Genomic DNA, 22,571 nt, shown 5'->3' with positions numbered 1-22,571 from the left:
ATCATGTACCCTGCCTCCTTCTGGTTTGAGGTGCCCAGTACAGCCTATGTCTTCCTCATCGTCATCACCTGTTCATCGGCATCACTGCCACCGTGGCCACCTTCCTCCTCCAGCTGTTTGAGCACGACAAGGTGAGCGTGAGGTGTACCCCCCCCCCCCCCCCCCCCCCCGCACACGAGATCAACTGTCTGCCATGTGAGAAGATACAAGATATAAGATACTTTAATGCCACACAGCTATGGTTGGTGGTCATGGTTTGCGGTACAGCATGTTATTTAAGCACTGGGACGTCAACATGGAACATCGCACGCCCCCCTCCCACCTCCCACTCCCCACAATAAATACATAAATACATACAGGACAGTCACATATAACAAGTGTCAGTTAGTGTCAGTTCCATTCAGTTCATGTTCACTTCAGTTCGGATGCTTGGGGGGGGGGGCCAGGGTGTTTAGAGTTCGGACTGCTGTGGGGGAAAAGCTGTTTGTGAAGCGTGTGTGTCTGGTTGAAATTTACTAAGAGTGTTGAATACATTTGTGTTAAGACTGTAGAAGATAATGTCACGTGTTACACTCACACTGCGAGCGAGGAGCCAGCTGAGCTACATGGTGACGGTGTTCCACAGATCCACTCCAGGCATGTTCTCCGCAAGGCCAGCTGTATATGAGACCGCATGGACCACCACCCCTCCCCTGCACACTCTCCCCTCAGGCCATAGACCACCACCCCTTCCCTGCACACTCTCCCCTCAGGCCATAGACCACCACCCCTCCCCTGCACACTCTCCCCTCAGGCCATAGACCACCACCCCTTCCCTGCACACTCTCCCCTCAGGCCATAGACCACCAGCCCTTCCCTGCACACTCTCCCCTCAGGCCATAGACCACCACCCCTTCCCTGCACACTCTCCCCTCAGGCCATAGACCACCACCCCTCCCCTGCACACTCTCCCCTCAGGCCATAGACCACCACCCCTTCCCTGCACACTCTCCCCTCAGGCCATAGACCACCAGCCCTTCCCTGCACACTCTCCCCTCAGGCCATAGACCACCACCCCTTCCCTGCACACTCTCCCCTCAGGCCATAGACCACCAGCCCTTCCCTGCACACTCTCCCCTCAGGCCATAGACCACCACCCCTCCCCTGCACACTCTCCCCTCAGGCCATAATCATATTTCCCATCTGGGATAGTAAAGTGACTGAACTGAACAGAGGTCGATGGGACTGATTGAAGTTCATAAGAGTGGCGGCAGGATTGATTATTTACCTATTGTTTTGGAAACATGCAACAAAAGTAATTATTGGAAGAAAAAAACCAAACAGAAAAACACACTGGTGAGTTTCCCAAACAGAGAAGTAGTATTATAAATGTTGCGTTGTTTCTTTGGGTTGTGTAGAGACGGCAGCCGTGTCCGTCTGTGGCTGTGGCTGTTTCTGTTGTGTGCTGCTTCACACTGGCACCCGTTCTCTCACCTGCAGGACCTGAAGAGGGTGAACAGCTACCTGAAGTCCTGCTTCCTGATCTTCCCCAACTACAACCTGGGCCACGGCCTGATGGAGATGGCCTACAACGAGTACATCAACGAGTACTACGCTAAGATAGGTTAGGCTCCACTCGTATCCCAAACTATCTAATAATAATAATAACTTTATTTGTATAGCACCTTTCATACAGGGGATTGCAGCTTTACATCAGTAAGAAATAAGCCATCAAATCTGTGTAAAACAAGCAGCAAGAAAGTGGGATAAAATAATGCAGATATATTATTCAAATCATATCAGAACCTCACATTCCAATAGGCTTCTTGAATTTCCGTAATCTGTTACAAAACATGATGAGTATGCACCCAGCGGATAGTGGGGCGTAGAAATAAAAGTAAAAATACGTAACATAATAGCAAGGGTAAAATGAGCAGACATATAAAGTCACGCTTTTTCACATTAGGATCCAACATCCCAACAGGCCACCTTGTTTATGGTTAGACTCCACTCATCAAACTATCTAAGATGGGTTAGGCTCCACTGAATGAATGAATGAATGAATGAATGAATGAATGAATGAATGAATGAATGAATGAATGAATGAATGAATGAATGAAAACTTTATTAACAGATTGCAGAATGGGTACAGTACAGTACAGCTCAATACACACAATTGTTAAGGGGATGCAGACCAGAGAAAGACTTTCGTCTTGTTTACATCAGGGTCCCCCATTTTCAATTCATAGTGACATTTATGACATACACAACATACATGCCATTTATGGCATAGGGACATACATGACATACAGGTATTTAGTACTGTTACATTTGTGACATATACGATATTCAAATATACAGTACTGTTACCCATAGATCCTGACAGAGTATATACATATGATGGGGAGGGGACTGTACATTAGGAGGGGGTGGGTGGGTGGGAGAGAAATATACATATGGCGGGGAGAGAATATATACATACGGTGAGGAGGAGACTGTACATTTGGAGGGGGTGGGTGGGTGGGAGAGAAATATACATATGGCGGGGAGAGAATATATACATACGGTGAGGAGGAGACTGTACATTAGGAGGGGGTGGGTGGGTGGGTGGGAGAGAAATATACATACGGCGGGGAGAGAATATATGCATGCGGTGGGGAGGAGACTGTCTATTAGGAGGGGTGGGGGGGTTTGGACATTTACGGTGGCCAGTTTCGAATTGCAGCCTCCCGTAGGTGCTCTTTTAGAGCGGTTTTGAATGTGGGTAGGGATTCACATTCCTTTACAGCTTTGGGTAGGGCGTTCCACATTGATGTGGCATAATTGCGAAACGTGTTTAGTCCCTTGTTTGAGCCGAATCTGGGTTTAACATGATTTGTTTTTTTTTATCCACTTTTTCTCCCATTTTCTATATTTTTCTCCCATCCCAATTTCGTATCATCCAATTCAACCCTCCCCTGTCACGAACGCTGTTTCTTGCCTCCCACAAGCCGGCTGCAATGTGGACTAAGTCATACATAGCACAAGTCCCCTCCGGTACTTGAGGTAACAGCAGTCGCATCTTTTCACCTGCGCAGCTCGATCTCTCAGTGGCGAGGAGTAACGCGTGGGAGGCTCACGCTGCCCCCGACACTTCCTGAATCTACTGCACAGGCGCACCAACCAACCTGTAGGAGTCGCTGTCCACAACGCCCGATCCCCACCCATCAGTTTCCCACCCCCTAATACGGCCAATGTGTATTAGTACGGACGACCAGCTAAACTGAAAGCAATGTGGAGCGCTGGGCTCGAACAGGCGAGCCCAGCCCAGCGTCTCCAATATTCGTGGCGAGCTCCTTGCCCACTACGCCACGTAGCCGCCCAGGTTTAACATGATTTGTTGAGCTTCCTCTGGTGTTGTGGTCGTGGTATTCACTGACTTTTGGGAAGTATTTTGACATGTACATGGGTACCTTAGTCGTATAGTGTATCTCAGGGGTAGGCAACCCTAGGCACGTGTGCCTATGCATTTTCATTGGCACAGGGCAAAAAGAATAAATAATAATAATAATAATTTTCTTTTGTTTTTTTTGCTTTGAAATATTATAGTGAAATATTTTGCACTGTTGTCGCATTTATCTTGTTGAAATCCACCCCACAGGTTCTTTTTACTACCACATATTTAATTGAGACCCTTTATTTGTTTATTATTTCAATTTAGCTGGAAATACATTACTACATCATTCAGTAACATTTGCAGAGCCTTATAACAAAAACATTATTACGGTCACCATTGTGACCAGTGGGATTAATCAACACATTTAATTATTTATTTTTCTATTTCATTGAACATTGCACATGTTAAAAGCCATTTTTCTTACTCAAAATTTGAGTATTACCAAGTCAACTTGTGTTCTTAAAACAATGACAATAAACATAGTTTTATTAGGTTGAAATAATGTGGTTGTGTACTTATTTGTCTGTTAACTTATTATGGATTGAAAACTGAAAACCTTAATGCACAGTAACTGAACTCAATATTTTTAAGTTCTGGTAACTTATTATTATTAATTTTTTTACAGTGTAGTCTGGCGATCAATCAAAACTTATTTACACGATATACCTCACATTCACCCTCCATTCACATCCTGGTGTTCTCCTGGTGTTCTCCATTAGGCCTGTAGGTGGAGCTATGACAGCACACGTACAGTACACACACCGATGGTGTGTGATGTGTCCAAAAAATTAATGGGCAAATGTGAGTGAAATGGTCGCACTGTATGCAGCTGTTTGTCTGCATTGCATTCCCCCCCCCCAACTCAGATTTAGGGTTGATACAACCATCATAATAATATTGTTAATAATAACAATAACAATAATGATGTAATAATGTAACAATTATCATTAAAAATACCTGATTATGAGGGGGAAAAATTACAATGCATGGAATATTGTTGAGGCACACTAGTTACAACTATATTTCAAACAGGCACTCCATGTCAAAAAGGTTGCTGACCCCTGGTGTATCTTGTAGACCAGGCCCATTGCAAGTTGCTATACTCTGTCGTCTACTCTAAGCCATCCTAGGTTGTCAAAGTGGGCAGGGGTGTGGTGGGTTCTAGGGGTAAGGTCAAGTAGAAGTCTGACCAGTTTGTTTTGTGATGTTTGTAATCTTGTTTTTAGCGCCTTTGAGGTGCTTTGGTACCATGAGGTGCAAGCATAGTCGTAGTACCCTTGAATGAGTGCTCCTGCCAGAGTCTTCAGGGTATTCTTGTTTACCAGAGAGGAGATCCGGTACAAGAATCGAGTTCGTTGGTTGACTTTTTTTATTACCTTGGATGCCATTTTGTCACAGGAAAGATTTGCCTCTAGGATGGAACCTAGATATGTAATTTCATCTTTCCTTGTGACAATATTGTCACCCACTGTAACTGAGAAGCCGTCGGTCTTGCTGAGAGTGTTATTTGATCCGAAGAGAATGGACTCTGTTTTACCCAGGTGTAATGATAGTTTGTTATCAGCAAGCCAGGTGCAGATTCTGCCGAGTTCAGAGCTGAGGGTTTTTTCAACCTGTAACTTGTTCTTGTCAGAGACCAGCAGGGCTGAGTCGTCCGCGAACAAGAACAAGTTGCAGTCACAAGCTGACGACATTCATTTGCATAAATTAGGAACAGTAGCGGTCCTAGTATGCTTCCTTGTGGAACACCACAGCTCACTGGGAGGGGGGGGGGGGATAGAGTACCGTTTACCTCCACCATCTGTTCTCTACCCTCCAGGTAGGATTGCATCCAGCTCACTGATAGATTATCAAAACCAATTGTTTTTAGCTTGTCAATCAGAATGGTGTGATTGACAGTGTCGAAGGCCTTTTGTAGGTCCAGCATCACCATGCCGCAGTATTTGCCTGTGTCCACCTCTTGTTTGATGTGGTCGTTCAAATAGAGAAGGCATGTGTCAGTGGAGTGGGATGTTCTGAAGCCAGATTGGAATTCGTAGATTAGATTTTTTTCTGCCAGGTACTTTTCGACCTGTTCGACTATTTTCTCCATGACTTTCGAGATGGAGGTAAGAATAGAAACAGGGCGGTAGTTGCCTGGGTCTAATTTGCTGCCCTTTTTGTGCAGAGGGGTCACTCTCGCAAATTTTGAAGTCCTTGGGGACGTGTCCCTGTTTTATGGAGAGGTTTATTATGTGTGTGATGACTGGGGTGATGGTGGCTGCTGAGTCTCTGAGGAATTTGGAGGGGATGTTGTCATGGCCAGTGGCCTTGTTAGGTTGGAGGGCACTCAGTTTTTTGAGTACCTCATCGGTTGTTACCATTTCCAGTTTGAAGTCGTCTTTGTGGACCCCTAGGTTTTTGTAGTAAGCTACTATGTGTTCTACCCCATACTGCCCTGAGTGGGAGGGTAGTTTGTTTACCAGTGTTGTCTATGTTTGTGAAGAAAATGTTTAAGTAATTGGCCACATCCAGCTTGTCTCATATCCAAACTATCTAAGATAGGTTAGGTTCCACTCATCAAACTATCTAAGATAGGTTAGACTCCACTCATCAAACTATCTAAGATAGGTTAGGCTCCACTCATCAAACTATCTAAGATAGGTTAGACTCCACTCATCAAACTATCTAAGATAGGTTAGGCTCCACTCATCCAAACTATCTAAGATAGGTTAGGTTCCACTCATCCAAACTATCTAAGATAGGTTAGACTCCACTCATCAAATTATCTAAGATAGGTTAGACTCCACTCATCAAACTATCTAAGATAGGTTAGACTCCACTCATCAAACTATCTAAGATAGGTTAGACTCCACTCATCAAACTATCTAAGATAGGTTAGGTTCCACTCATCAAACTATCTAAGATAGGTTAGGCTCCACTCATCAAATTATCTAAGATAGGTTAGACTCCACTCATCAAACTATCTAAGATAGGTTAGACTCCACTCATCAAACTATCTAAGATAGGTTAGACTCCACTCATCAAACTATCTAAGATAGGTTAGACTCCACTCATCCAAACTATCTAAGATAGGTTAGACTCCACTCATCAAACTATCTAAGATAGGTTAGACTCCACTCATCAAACTATCTAAGATAGGTTAGGCTCCACTCACATCAAACTATCTAAGATAGGTTAGACTCCACTCACATCAAACTATCTAAGATAGGTTAGACTCCACTCACATCAAACTATCTAAGATAGGTTAGACTCCACTCACATCAAACTATCTAAGATAGGTTAGACTCCACTCACATCAAACTATCTAAGATAGGTTAGGCTCCACTCACATCAAACTATCTAAGATAGGTTAGGCTCCACTCACATCAAACTATCTAAGATAGGTTAGGCTCCACTCACATCAAACTATCTAAGATAGGTTAGGCTCCACTCACATCAAACTATCTAAGATAGGTTAGACTCCACTCACATCAAACTATCTAAGATAGGTTAGGCTCCACTCACATCAAACTATCTAAGATAGGTTAGACTCCACTCATCAAACTATCTAAGATAGGTTAGACTCCACTCATCAAACTATCTAAGATAGGTTAGGCTCAGTTCAGTTCAGTTATTTTTTATTTTGGGCTTTGGACACATAACAACGGTCATTCCATAAATAAAAAAAGGTTTTACCAGCTGCTATTGCAGCATTGTCCAATTGTCCGAAAAGGGCGTAGGGAGAAGCACTAGGCTTGTCGGGCCCTACCCCTGAAGACTTACGTTTAATTATTATAATTTGTTTCATTTACATACATACATAGTAGATACATATAGTACACATTTCAGTGCACACATATAGTACACATTACAGTACACATTACAGTATAGTATACCTGCAGTATATAATAGTATATAGTACACAGGGGTGGCCAACCAGTCAGAGACTAAGAGCCACAAAAATCACTGTGGTACCACAAAGAGCCACACCATATACCAGCGTTTCTCAACCTTTTTTTTCAGTCACGACACCCTTCATGTGTTTATAGGTCTCACCCTCTGGCCTCTGAAGTTGCTAATGTCTTTTTTATTTGGGCCTCACAGGGTTAAAAGTACCCTGTGAGACCCATGGTTGCAAAATTACAAAATCACTTTTAGCCATTTAAAAAAATAATGTTTATTTAAAAAATGTTAAAGGGGAACTATTTTACTATTTCTTTCACTATTTGGGCACTTTTACACAATTCCTGTGAGTCTATGGAACACCTAGGTTTTTTTTTTTTTTTAAATGCATTGTTTTGTATTTCTAATCAAGTACTAAAAACCGCATTTTTCTACCTCAAGATCTTAAGCCGTTTTGAGGCTGGGCTCCAACCACTGTGTGGCCTGGTGCCAACTGCCACATCAACTGCCACATTATTATGCAGCTGAGAAATCTCTGACATCACAGATATGCACATTTTCAGATGACTCAGTTCAGTGAGGGTGAATATTGTGAGAGGAGAATTGGAAGAATTCGCCAATATGAGAATTAGAGACATAGATCCTATTAATATAAGTCCACATAGCTAAGAAACAATGGTAAACACTGAAAAAAGCCATTTATAAGATAGTTCCCCTTTAAGCACATGTATAGTCAATTGGTCCTGTTGTTCAGCCTCACAATGCTATTTGATAGTAAATGTGTTTATATGTCCCACCCTCTGGCCTCTGAAGTTGCTAATTTCTTTTTAATTTGGGCCTCACAGGGTTAACCTCTTAAGCCCGAGATATACAGTAAAAGTGTATATTTTCAGCATTACGTTTGTTTACCAATTATTTTAACTGTTATTAGTGAAATATAAGATTATAGAAATCTCAGGGCATTGAGTCGGAACCCGGCGCATATTGACATGAGGAAGTGGCACAGCCAAAAGTGAGTGTAGTCTTTTGAAGGAAGAGACTCAGGGCTTTCAAATTTCGAAAAACTACCCTACCCAGCTCACACCAGCCCCTGTCAATCATCTGACTTCTGGATTTACTTTTTTATTTCTCTTATTTTTTGGGATTATCTCCCACAAACCTGAATGTTATTGCCATAAAACAGAACGCAGTTAGTTTCTCTACCTTTCTGTGAACGTCTTGCAAAAAACGGTGTTGCAATATGATGAAAAATGGTGGAGAAATTTACATTATAAAAAAGATGGCAGAATTCAGTACTGTATCTACAAAACCTTCTGTTTAATCATCTTCCCTTTATTCATTTGCTTAGATTTTTCAGGTCTGGTCAATTTTAGCATGGTGTTATTCACAGTTTTAAATAGAATTGATATTCTCCTTTGGTTCATTACAATTTACTCAAGCCTAGTAACAGACACACTATTTCTGACACTGATCCATATATGTCCCTAGATTCAGATACCAAGAACATGCAAATGGACCATTTAAAAAAAATTGTAAATGTTTATTCTACGTCCTTATGGAATGAGTGACATAAAAAAAAAAAAAAATTAAAAAAAGTAAAAATATATATATATTTAAAAAAAAAAATTATGGATGGAAGAGCCGCACATTGACGGGCAAAGAGCCGCATGCGGCTCGCGAGCCGCGGGTTGGCCACCCCTGTAATAGTGTATACAGCACATATATAATGTGATGTGAGATAATATAGTACATGATATATACAATACAATATAGTACCATAATATAATAGTACATACTGCAAATATAGTTCAATATAATATACAAATGAATTATAATATGATTATATGATATGATATAACGCACAATACAGTATCATACGTATTTATTATTATTTATATTTTTTTAATATGCCATTAAATAGGTCCCACTCACATCAAACTATCTAAGATAGGTTAGACTCCACTCACATCAAACTATCTAAGATAGGTTAGACTCCACTCACATCAAACTATCTAAGATAGGTTAGGCTCCACTCACATCAAACTATCTAAGATAGGTTAGACTCCACTCACATCAAACTATCTAAGATAGGTTAGGCTCCACTCACATCAAACTATCTAAGATAGGTTAGACTCCACTCACATCAAACTATCTAAGATAGGTTAGGCTCCACTCACATCAAACTATCTAAGATAGGTTAGACTCCACTCACATCAAACTATCTAAGATAGGTTAGACTCCACTCACATCAAACTATCTAAGATAGGTTAGACTCCACTCATCAAACTATCTAAGATAGGTTAGGCTCCACTCACATCAAACTATCTAAGATAGGTTAGACTCCACTCACATCAAACTATCTAAGATAGGTTAGACTCCACTCATCAAACTATCTAAGATAGGTTAGACTCCACTCATCAAACTATCTAAGATAGGTTAGACTCCACTCACATCAAACTATCTAAGATAGGTTAGACTCCACTCACATCAAACTATCTAAGATAGGTTAGACTCCACTCATCAAACTATCTAAGATAGGTTAGGCTCCACTCACATCACACTATCTAAGATAGGTTAGACTCCACTCACATCAAACTATCTAAGATAGGTTAGACTCCACTGGACTGGGCTGTTTTTAGACCTGGATTGTTGGGTCCCTCCGTATTAGAGAGGGGGGACAAAGTGGGCATCAAACAGGAGGGAAGACTGTCAGGTTTTAAACTGTGGAGACCAAACAGAGAAGGTAAAGACGACTTTAAACTGTTAAACAGTAATCCAGAGCTATTTAATTTCACTGTAAAAAAAAAAAACAGATTTGATATGTCTGCACTTTATGTGCTCATTTCATGTCTATTCTATTCTACTACTTATTGCACTGCACTATTGCACTATTTTCCTCTGTCTATTCTATCTTACTCTTTTTATCATTGTCTATTTTTAAAACGTAATCAAACCATAAACAAGGTGGCCTGTTATGGGATGTTAGATCCTAATGTGAAAAACTGTGATTGTATATATCTGCACTTTATGTGCTCATTTTATGCCTGTCTTTGTTCTGTTGTGAAGCACTTTGAGCTGCAGTCTCTGTAGGAAAGGTGCTCTACAAATAAAGTTTATTATTATTATTATTATTATTATTATTAAAACTAAATCTGTCTCCAGGTCAGTTTGACAAGATGAAGTCTCCGTTCGAGTGGGACATTGTGACGCGAGGACTGGTCGCCATGACGATCGAGGGCTTTGTGGGTTTCCTCATCACCATCCTGTGCCAGTACAACTTTCTCAGGAAACCTCAGTGAGTGTGTGTGTGTGAGTGTGTGTGTGTGTGTGTGTGTGTGTGTGTGTGTGTGTGTGCGTGTGTGTGTGTGTGTGTGTGTGTGTGTGTGTGTGAGAATGGTAGATGTGTGTGGTGACAGTGGCTCAGGAGGTAGTGCAGTCGTCTGATAATCTGAAGGTTCCCGGTTCGATTCCCGCTCCTCCCGGCAGTGTTTCGAAGTGTCCTTGAGCAAGACACTTAACCCCTAACTGCTCCCCTGATGAGCAGGTCGGCACCTCGCATGGCTGCCTCTGCCGTCGGTGTGTGAGTGACATGTGAGGCATAAGTTGTAAAGCGCTTTGGACAAAAGAGCTATATAATATTAACCCTTTCACTACCAAATGGTGTGACAAACAATATGGAAGGTTAACCCTTTCACTGCCACATGACAAAGTGTTAACCCTTTCACTACCACACCACAGACGGTTCTGTATCGTTAGTGGCTTAGCTTGGCATCGCTACTGCACTATCTCGCGTACGTGCACGCGTACTGAATAAACCACAAATGTACCTCTAATACCAGTATTAGTCTGACCACACCCCTCATCAGCTTACCTTCATAAGCAGGTGTGTGGTCACCTGCTCTCCTCCTTCTCGCTTTCACCACAAGGAAGAGGTGCCTCGGTAGATCCCCACACTTGACACCATGATGGAAGAAATTGGATTAGGAACAGCTTGGGAAACAAGGATACGTTGACATCATATCTTTATTTTCTCTCTCACTATTTTCGAGAAAATACGGCGATATTGTCTTCGTACTGGAGTGTCTAGAAGATGATGATCATTCTACAAACCCTCCACCGGTTTTCGTATTGGGAGCACGCCGCTGCATGCTTCTCAACTGCAGTTCCTTGCTGTGTTTGTTGGGGTGAAACCTGTCAGGCCACAGCTGAACTGTCGGACATGCCGCTGTTGTGAGGAGCGGTGCGTTCCAGGTTGGGTGAGTAGTGTTTGCTGGCGGGCTCCACTTGTCTGTTAGTGCTATGGGGGCTACTTGACAAAGTTTATGGAAACCGGCCCCAGGCTAGGGTCCTTTGTTTAGCCGTCTAGGCGACAGAAGGCCTTGGTCTGGCGACCATTATAGTTTTAACTAGTGGGCCGCGACCATTGACACTGGTGATCCCTGTGTGTTCTGGACGAGTGGATTCTCTCTGTCACCGTGTTAAGACCCCATCTTTCATATCCAAATGAGAGTATTCCTTCACGAGGGGATATGTGCATGTAATGTGCGATAGCGGCAGATTCATGTTCAAAGTCAGCTATACAGGCCAGTTGGTACTGTGCTGATTCCGCCGGACGTGTTAATGTCACCGTTGTGAAGCGGTGTTGACGTCTTGTTTTCTCTTTTCTCTTAAAAAGTGAGGAGGGTTCAGAACGGCGGCCTGTCTGGGTGAGTGTTATGTCATTGTTTACATGTTCATAGCTTACGGTTAGCCGGTCGGTGGCCTGGCGCGGGGTAGCTTGGCTTCTCGCGCGCCGCCGGGAGCTCGCTCCTGATCGCGTGCGTCGTAGATCGGCGTCTCGCGAGCGGAAGCAATAGCACCCGAACGGTTGGAGCAGCCGTTAGCTTGATGCTATTCTGTTGAACGTGCTTTGATTTTAACATGTTTTACACTCTTGACCACGACGTCATCCTTGACAGGGGATGTTCGTCGACCCTGCCTGAGCCTAGACGGGGATTGCGTCAACAAAGAGGACTGTAGCGACTGGTGGAGCGGCGACGCTGCCCGGATCGAACAACACGGGACGGCTGTGTTCTACGGTGGCTTGTGACTGCACTTCGCTGATCTGCGTTCCGGGCAGGTACGGGGTTGGCCAGACCTCATAACACGTCTTCTGGTTTTACCTTGCTAAATGTATTGTGAATAACGGTGTTTTTTCCCAAAACGTGTGTTGTTGCAATGCATTTGAGATACGTTGCGGGTTGTGTGTGAGCTGTTTTTGTCACTGGCAGTTAGCTTCTTCGTGCAGATCGTGATGTATTGATCTGGTTGTTGTGTGAGAAACATCATGGTGTTTATGTGTACCGTGTACTCACTACTAAGGCAACTAACCTATGAAGCTATGCTTGGTGACGAGTGAGTAAAAGAATGTTCTTTCTCAGACTGTAATGACAATGAACAGTGAGTTCACACATTAACAGGTTTTCCTGTTTTAACTGGCCGTATTGAGGGTAAAATAGGAGGATTGTGTTTCCCCCCCCGGTTCCCTGGGGACTTTATCACCTCCTATCAGACATGTTGTGCATTAATTGTGTCTTTTGTGTGGTAGGGATACGATGTAACTCTCAGCTTGATTGCTGAGGTTGTGCTAAATCTGCTGGAGAAACTTATTTCCTAAAGGGAAATTGGTTTGGTTGCTGTCATGTGTGCTTAGCAAGGCCTGTGGTCGATACTAATCAAGAATGATGTATTCTCTCATTGTGAAAAAAAACGGCGTTCCTCTGTTGAGTGTTTTTGCCATTTTTTGTAGGTGATGATGGGTTGTGTGTGTCATGTGACCTACAACTGGGTTGTACTGGCCACAGAAGCACATGTGTATGTTGGACCGGGGTTCTTAGAGCCCTCTCTATTCTGTGTTTTTCCTTAGTAAAAATCAGATAGCAGGTTAGCTCGTGCGCTGTGTGGAGCTGTGAAACGCTTCATAGAGCTGACTATGACTGTGTCATATTCTCTTTTTGTCGTTACGTCGTATCATGGGTGTGGGGTCGTAAAGGGGTGAACTGGTAACCTTTCCTCTCCCCATTGTTCTGTCGGTCAGGGGTACACCCCCTGTCCTTCAAGGTTCCCGTCACGTGGCGGTTCGGCACGTTACGGGGGGGGGGGGAGGGAGTTCCTGGTCCCACGGCCTGGTATATTGGGCGTGTGCACCGCAGGAATTCCCCCGCCATAGAGTACGTCACCGTGCGCGTCTCTGTTGGTAGGACTTCCGTGTGCTGTTCAGGTCCATGTGATGGATCTGTTTTCAGGGGGGGTGGTCAGGGCTCCTCCTCACCAAGCGCCTACTCAGGCCTTCTGTGAGTTCGGACTCCTTCTTCCATGTGAGGAAGCCTCCATCAGAGTACAGAGCCTTCCTCCTCAGATTGTCAAAGTGAGTGGACCCTCTAGAAGGGTCCTTTTCTATTGTATGTATATTCGATTCAATTCGTTTATTGAGTGTGTATGGGTTCGGTGCCTCTTCCCCGGAGGCCCTAAAACCAGTTTTTTACATGGCTCAAGGTGCAATATATTCTTTTCAATCTGTACAGCTCGCGTGGGAAGTCTCTCTGGGGATCCCCGTCTCTTTCCTATGGGAGGGTGGTGGGATGTAAAAATGTGAACATTTTTTACCCCGGCTGTGTAGACTGGGATACATACTGTTGATGCTTCCTTCTTTCTATTCCAGAAGTGTTGGAGTTAGGGAGTGTCACACCCCTCTTGTCGTTCCCCTGGGCGCCTTGGGGATTCAATGACAGGTCTAAATAGCCTGTTCATTGATGGGGGTGTGTCCCGACGCACGTATAGTGCTAGCTCGCTGTAAACAGGCGATTGACTGGCACGCCTTAGTTGCTTGTGGTTGAAACAGCGTTTTTATAAAGCAACTGAGATGGGGGTTTTTCCTCTTCCGGCGACCACATCCCATGACCTGGGTGGGTTGTCGACGGATTCTCGTTCATGTCTGGGGGATGATGACGGGATGGATCTGAACATATGTAGTGGGGTCTCACGCCCTTGGGGTGGGCCACCAGGCGCGGTTCGTCCCGACGTCTGGGTGGCGCCTTCTTTTCATGTTAAGATCAACACGCATATCTGCCCTTCTCCTGGAGTAGGCATGTCGGCGTGGTTAGGGCACGGGACTGGTTCTGGTCACGCTGGTCCAGATCAGTTGAACCCGTTGTCCGCCGGGGATGCAGATCTGCTGTTCTGGTACCCTGAGGGACTTGGGCTTTTTTCAGGGGGAAAAATGCCAGGTCGGTCTGGGTGTCACAGGGTTAAGCGCTATGGAGACCCTGGTTGGGTATGTTTTTACTCAGCACTGTCGTCATGGCTTACAGCCATGCCATTCTGTACGCGCTCGATCTCGTCGGATCTCGGCCGCTACACAGGTTGGTCCTGGTTAGTACTTGGTTGGGAGACCGCCGGGGAATACCAGGTACGGTGTGCTTAGGGGCTGGTTTTCCATTATTTTTCGCTCCTCTCTCACGCATGGCGAAGAGGGGCCTGTGGGGGTGGTTTTTTGACCTCCTCTGGTGACCCTGTGCTTCCCGTACCGCCAGGCCCGGTCCGAAGTGATGTTTGCGACCCGTAGGCCTGGGTTAACCCTTTTTGGAAACTGAAACACTTGTACTGCGGTATAGCCGGTGTATACCCGCAGGTGTGTTTTGGAGTTTTTTCTTGAGGGGTTATAGGAACAACCACCGCATTGGGTAACACCGAGGTGGTTGATTCCCTGGTGTGTTGGAGCAGTGTCAACTCCCGGGTTCACCGTTTGAGGGTGCCCCTGCACGTTCATGACGTCTGCCAATCGTGTCAGCCTTCTCTGCCTCGACCCCTCTGGGTGGGGGTTGTTAAATGGAGGCTTGGTCATGCAACACCGCCAGCTTACGCTCCTTCCGCCGGGGCGGCTGTGTTCAGCTGTCCCCTCTGGCGCCTGTCTCGTCCGCAGTCTCCAGGCTAGGGTTAACAGCCTGTTGCCTGGTTTTTCCCCGGTGCGCTGCCTGCTTCCGTTGGTTAACCTTTTTTGTGTGCTTACGGCCATGCTGACTGCCTATTCTGCAGGGTCAGTGTGCCAGGCGGTGTACTATTGGGGGGACGGGGCCCGCTCGGCTTACGGCCATACCGACCTGAACACGCCCGGTCTCGTCCGATCTCGGAAGCTGGGCAGGTTCTGGCCTGGTTGGTTCCGCCTGGGAATACCAGGTGCAGTAACTGAGGGGCCTTTGTCCGAATACGCTGGCGATGTGGGGGGCGGGGCACTACGTGCCCACCTGGTGGGGTCTTGATGCTGGCATCATGGACTTCTCCGGGCCCCCATTCCAGGGAGTCCAGTCCTTTTGGTGGGTCTGGGTCTTCCTTCGTGCTCCGCTGCTACGGCCTTGCCACGGGGTTGGGTTTGCCCTTGACCCCGTGATTCTGGGGGCAGTAACGAGGTTGTTCCTCCGTTCGTTCCCGGGTGGCATGCGGGTTGTGCGTGTGTGTAGTCGTGGGGTCAAGCCACGGTCTGCTCACCCTGTGCGTTGAGTTGCTTGAGTGCCTCTTCGCACGGTCGGGTCCGTCGCCCTCCCGTGACGTCCCTAATAGGGGGGCTACCCTCCATTAGGGGGGGTCGGGGGGGCTCGGCCCTCCCTGTTCTGATGGTTTTGGGGGGCTGTCAGCGGGGTGTATTTGTCAGCCAAGTGGCTCCGCTTGGCCTCCCTTGTGCAGTAGCGATGCCAAGCTAAGCCACTAACGATACAGAACGTTAGGTTATGACTATAACCAAGTTCTGTTAGTTAGGGGCGATGCTTGGCATCGGACGCCGCTGCAGCCCTTGTCCTCACCTTGTGGTGAAAGCTTGGGAAGGAGGAGAGCAGGTGACCACACACCTGCTTATGAAGGTAAGCTGATGAGGGGTGTGGTCAGACTAATACTGGTATTAGAGGTACATTTGTGGTTTATTCAGTACGCGTGCACGTACGCGAGATAGTGCAGTAGCGATGCCAAGCATCGCCCCTAACTAACAGAACTTGGTTATAGTCATAACCTAACGTTAACCCTTTCACTACCACACTACAGAGACGGTTAACCCTTTCACTGCGACAATACAGAGGGTTAACCCTTTCACTGCCACACAACAAAGTGTTAACCCTTTCACTACCACACTACAGATGGTTAACCCTTTCACTACCAGGTTAGGTTAAAAAAAATATATATATATATCTAACCCTAACTAACCTTACTGTCATGCACTTGTCCTAATAAACTAACCTACACTGTAGCACTCAACACTTTGATGAACATTGTTACTCAGCTGATAGAGTTGTGCCCTTCCTGATGGCCTGTCGTACAGAACATGTAAGTCGCTTTGGATAAAAGCGTTTCAGCTAAATGACTAAATGTAAATGTACCACACTACATACGGTTAACCCTTTCACTACCGCACTACAGACGGTTAACCATTTCACTACCACACTACAGAGACTGTTAACCCTTTCACTGCGACAATACAGAGGGTTAACCCTTCCACGCGACAAAGTGTTAACCCTTTCACTACCATACCACAGAAGGTTAACCCTTTCACTACCACACTACAGAGACGGTTAACCGTCTGTAGTGTGGTAGTGAAAGGGGTAATGCAGTTAGCATTGTGTGTGTCTGAGTGTGCATGTGTCTTGACACGCTGTGTGCCCACCTCCTCTGTGTGTGTGTGTGGTACAGGAGAGTGCATGTTTCTTGACACGCTGTGTGCCCACCTCCTCTGTGTGTGTGTGTGGTACAGGAGAGTGCATGTGTCTTGACACGCTGTGTGCCCACCTCCTCTGTGTGTGTGTGTGTGGTACAGGAGAGTGCATGTTTCTTGACACGCTGTGTGCCCACCTCCTCTGTGTGTGTGTGTGGTACAGGAGAGTGCATGTGTCTTGACACGCTGTGTGCCCACCTCCTCTGTGTGTGTGTGTGGTACAGGAGAGTGCATGTTTCTTGACACGCTGTGTGCCCACCTCCTCTGTGTGTGTGTGGTACAGGAGAGTGCATGTGTCTTGACACGCTGTGTGCCCACCTCCTCTGTGTGTGTGTGGTACAGGAGAGTGCATGTTTCTTGACACGCTGTGTGCCCACCTCCTCTGTGTGTGTGTGTGGTACAGGAGAGTGCATGTGTCTTGACACGCTGTGTGCCCACCTCCTCTGTGTGTGTGTGGTACAGGAGAGTGCATGTTTCTTGACACGCTGTGTGCCCACCTCCTCTGTGTGTGTGTGGTACAGGAGAGTGCATGTGTCTTGACACGCTGTGTGCCCACCTCCTCTGTGTGTGTGTGGTACAGGAGAGTGCATGTTTCTTGACACGCTGTGTGCCCACCTCCTCTGTGTGTGTGTGTGGTACAGGAGAGTGCATGTGTCTTGACACGCTGTGTGCCCACCTCCTCTGTGTGTGTGTGTGGTACAGGAGAGTGCATGTGTCTTGACACGCTGTGTGCCCACCTCCTCTGTGTGTGTGTGTGGTACAGGAGAGTGCATGTTTCTTGACACGCTGTGTGCCCACCTCCTCTGTGTGTGTGTGGTACAGGAGAGTGCATGTGTCTTGACACGCTGTGTGCCCACCTCCTCTGTGTGTGTGTGTGTGTGTGGTACAGGAGAGTGCATGTGTCTTGACACGCTGTGTGCCCACCTCCTCTGTGTGTGTGTGTGTGGTACAGGAGAGTGCATGTTTCTTGACACGCTGTGTGCCCACCTCCTCTGTGTGTGTGTGGTACAGGAGAGTGCATGTGTCTTGACACGCTGTGTGCCCACCTCCTCTGTGTGTGTGTGGTACAGGAGAGTGCATGTTTCTTGACACGCTGTGTGCCCACCTCCTCTGTGTGTGTGTGTGGTACAGGAGAGTGCATGTGTCTTGACACGCTGTGTGCCCACCTCCTCTGTGTGTGTGTGTGGTACAGGAGAGTGCATGTTTCTTGACACGCTGTGTGCCCACCTCCTCTGTGTGTGTGTGGTACAGGAGAGTGCATGTGTCTTGACACGCTGTGTGCCCACCTCCTCTGTGTGTGTGTGGTACAGGAGAGTGCATGTTTCTTGACACGCTGTGTGCCCACCTCCTCTGTGTGTGTGTGTGGTACAGGAGAGTGCATGTGTCTTGACACGCTGTGTGCCCACCTCCTCTGTGTGTGTGTGTGTGGTACAGGAGAGTGCATGTTTCTTGACACGCTGTGTGCCCACCTCCTCCGTGTGTGTGTGGTACAGGAGAGTGCATGTTGACACGCTGTGTGCCCACCTCCTCTGTGTGTGTGTGGTACAGGAGAGTGCATGTGTCTTGACACGCTGTGTGCCCACCTCCTCTGTGTGTGTGGTACAGGAGAGTGCATGTTTCTTGACACGCTGTGTGCCCACCTCCTCTGTGTGTGTGTGTGGTACAGCAGAGTGCATGTGTCTTGACACGCTGTATGCCCACCTCCTCTGTGTGTGTGTGTGTGGTACAGGAGAGTGCATGTGTCTTGACACGCTGTGTGCCCACCTCCTCTGTGTGTGTGTGGTACAGGAGAGTGCATGTGTCTTGACACGCTGTGTGCCCACCTCCTCTGTGTGTGTGTGTGGTACAGGAGAGTGCATGTGTCTTGACACGCTGTGTGCCCACCTCCTCTGTGTGTGTGTGTGGTACAGGAGAGTGCATGTTTCTTGACACGCTGTGTGCCCACCTCCTCTGTGTGTGTGTGTGGTACAGGAGAGTGCATGTGTCTTGACACGCTGTGTGCCCACCTCCTCTGTGTGTGTGTGGTACAGGAGAGTGCATGTTTCTTGACACGCTGTGTGCCCACCTCCTCTGTGTGTGTGTGTGGTACAGGAGAGTGCATGTGTCTTGACACGCTGTGTGCCCACCTCCTCTGTGTGTGTGTGTGTGGTACAGGAGAGTGCATGTGTCTTGACACGCTGTGTGCCCACCTCCTCTGTGTGTGTGTGGTACAGGAGAGTGCATGTTTCTTGACACGCTGTGTGCCCACCTCCTCTGTGTGTGTGTGGTACAGGAGAGTGCATGTTTCTTGACACGCTGTGTGCCCACCTCCTCTGTGTGTGTGTGTGTGGTACAGGAGAGTGCATGTTTCTTGACACGCTGTGTGCCCACCTCCTCTGTGTGTGTGTGGTACAGGAGAGTGCATGTTTCTTGACACGCTGTGTGCCCACCTCCTCTGTGTGTGTGTGTGGTACAGGAGAGTGCATGTGTCTTGACACGCTGTGTGCCCACCTCCTCTGTGTGGTACAGGAGAGTGCCCGTGAGCAGCCAGCCCATCGAGGATGATGACGTGGACGTGGCCTGTGAGAGGAGGAGGGTGCTGAGGGGAGACGCAGACCAAGACATGCTGAAGATCGACAACCTCACCAAGGTTACCCCCTAACCCCAACCATAACCCTAACCATAACCCTAACCCTCACCAAGGTTACCCCCTAACCCCAACCCTAACCCTAACCATAAACCATAACCCTAACCCTCACCAAGGTTACCCCCTAACCATAACCCTCATGTTTTAACCTCCAGTCAACCTTTAAAAAAAGTCACACCTTTAGCCCTTTGCTGAAAACTGCGATCTCAGTCAAAAACTAATCTTTTTCATGTATTGTTCCGATTTCTTTTCATGAATATTATTATTAACTTCAGTCCTCACCATACACATAGAATATTTATTCATTTTCAGGATTTTAACAATTTTTTTGGTTAGGGATAGGGTTAAGGTAATAGGGGGTTAGGGGGTTAGAGTTACCCTAGGGTTACCCTCACCTGTTCATTTCTGCGACTTAGGGTGGAAGGTGTGACACATTTATGCAGTGCGCTTAATAGTGATTTTTGAAAAAGAACAAACATGGATTATTGGAATGTGAGTCAAAGATGTGAGACTGAGCTACTTTCCTGGCATAGACATAAAATATAGCCAACGCTATCCACACACACACACACACACACACACACACGCACACGCACACGCTATCCACACACGCACACGTGGAAAAAAGGCTATTTGCCGAGAATTGCGACAAGGGTGACTGGAGGGTTAAGACGATAATAATCGGTTCTATTTTTTCTACGTTGACCGGTGGATATCGGGGACATTCTTTTCTTTCTATATGAATCGCTTGGGAATGAAAACGGTCCCACATGAAAGAATGATGTCACACGGTCCTCGTAGTGGAACTCGATTCACAGTCAATGAATTCAGGAAAAGAATATGTGAATTTAGTGTGGTAGTGAAAGGGTTAACCTTCTGTAGTGTGGTAGTGAAAGGGTTAACCTTCTGTAGTGTGGTAGTGAAAGGTTAACCGTCTGTAGTGTGGTAGTGAAATGGTTAACCTTCTGTAGTGTGGTAGTGAAAGGTTAACCTTCTGTAGTGTGGTAGTGAAAGGTTAACCTTCTGTAGTGTGGTAGTGAAAGGTTAACCTTCTGTAGTGTGGTAGTGAAATGGTTAACCTTCTGTAGTGTGGTAGTGAAATGGTTAACCTTCTGTAGTGTGGTAGTGAAAGGTTAACCGTCTGTAGTGTGGCAGTGAAAGGTTAACCCTCTGTAGTGTGGTAGTGAAAGGTTAACCTTCTGTAGTGTGGTAGTGAAAGGGTTAACCTTCTGTAGTGTGGTAGTGAAAGGTTAACCGTCTGTAGTGTGGTAGTGAAAGGTTAACCTTCTGTAGTGTGGTAGTGAAAGGTTAACCTTCTGTAGTGTGGTAGTGAAAGGTTAACCGTCTGTAGTGTGGTAGTGAAAGGGTTAACCTTCTGTAGTGTGGTAGTGAAAGGTTAACCGTCTGTAGTGTGGTAGTGAAAGGGTTAACCGTCTGTAGTGTGGCAGTGAAAGGTTAACCTTCTGTAGTGTGGTAGTGAAAGGGTTAACCGTCTGTAGTGTGGTAGTGAAAGGTTAACCTTCTGTAGTGTGGTAGTGAAAGGGTTAACCTTCTGTAGTGTGGTAGTGAAAGGTTAACCTTCTGTAGTGTGGTAGTGAAAGGTTAACCTTCTGTAGTGTGTTAGTGAAGGGTTAACCTTCTGTAGTGTGGTAGTGAAAGGGTTAACCTTCTGTAGTGTGGTAGTGAAAGGTTAACCTTCTGTAGTGTGGTAGTGAAAGGTTAACCGTCTGTAGTGTGGTAGTGAAAGGTTAACCGTCTGTAGTGTGGTAGTGAAAGGTTAACCTTCTGTAGTGTGTTAGTGAAAGGTTAACCGTCTGTAGTGTGGTAGTGAAAGGTTAACTGTCTGTAGTGTGGTAGTGAAAGGTTAACCTTCTGTAGTGTGGTAGTGAAAGGGTTAACCTTCTGTAGTGTGGTAGTGAAAGGTTAACCTTCTGTAGTGTGGTAGTGAAAGGTTAACCTTCTGTAGTGTGTTAGTGAAAGGTTAACCTTCTGTAGTGTGGTAGTGAAAGGGTTAACCTTCTGTAGTGTGGTAGTGAAAGGTTAACCTTCTGTAGTGTGGTAGTGAAAGGTTAACCGTCTGTAGTGTGGTAGTGAAAGGTTAACCGTCTGTAGTGTGGTAGTGAAAGGTTAACCTTCTGTAGTGTGTTAGTGAAAGGTTAACCGTCTGTAGTGTGGTAGTGAAAGGTTAACTGTCTGTAGTGTGGTAGTGAAAGGTTAACCTTCTGTAGTGTGGTAGTGAAATGGTTAACCTTCTGTAGTGTGGTAGTGAAATGGTTAACCTTCTGTAGTGTGGTAGTGAAAGGTTAACCGTCTGTAGTGTGGCAGTGAAAAGTTAACCCTCTGTAGTGTGGTAGTGAAAGGTTAACCTTCTGTAGTGTGGTAGTGAAAGGGTTAACCTTCTGTAGTGTGGTAGTGAAAGGTTAACCGTCTGTAGTGTGGTAGTGAAAGGTTAACCTTCTGTAGTGTGGTAGTGAAAGGTTAACCTTCTGTAGTGTGGTAGTGAAAGGTTAACCGTCTGTAGTGTGGTAGTGAAAGGGTTAACCTTCTGTAGTGTGGTAGTGAAAGGTTAACCGTCTGTAGTGTGGTAGTGAAAGGGTTAACCGTCTGTAGTGTGGCAGTGAAAGGTTAACCTTCTGTAGTGTGGTAGTGAAAGGGTTAACCGTCTGTAGTGTGGTAGTGAAAGGTTAACCTTCTGTAGTGTGGTAGTGAAAGGGTTAACCTTCTGTAGTGTGGTAGTGAAAGGTTAACCTTCTGTAGTGTGGTAGTGAAAGGTTAACCTTCTGTAGTGTGTTAGTGAAAGGTTAACCTTCTGTAGTGTGGTAGTGAAAGGGTTAACCTTCTGTAGTGTGGTAGTGAAAGGTTAACCTTCTGTAGTGTGGTAGTGAAAGGTTAACCGTCTGTAGTGTGGTAGT

General features: G+C 46.1%; 1 protein-coding gene across 1 annotated transcript in view; it reads left to right on the top strand.

Moving 5' to 3' along the window:
• The window catches only part of abca2 (ATP-binding cassette, sub-family A (ABC1), member 2), a gene marked incomplete at both ends in the record, with an annotated part of 250,124 nt that overhangs the window by 169,960 nt on the left and 57,593 nt on the right, over positions 1–22,571 (top strand). The window contains 5 exon segments of the mRNA XM_084338063.1: positions 1–64; positions 67–131; positions 1,480–1,603; positions 10,463–10,595; positions 19,542–19,662. Of these exon segments, the coding sequence (XP_084194189.1) occupies positions 1–64; positions 67–131; positions 1,480–1,603; positions 10,463–10,595; positions 19,542–19,662 (507 nt within the window).

The sequence above is a fragment of the Notolepis coatsorum genome (assembly GCF_963971535.1).
Source record: "Notolepis coatsorum genome assembly, chromosome: 1".
Lineage (NCBI taxonomy): Eukaryota > Metazoa > Chordata > Actinopteri > Aulopiformes > Paralepididae > Notolepis > Notolepis coatsorum.
Note: the sequence above shows the minus strand (reverse complement) of the source record. Positions and strands in the feature narration are given on the sequence as shown.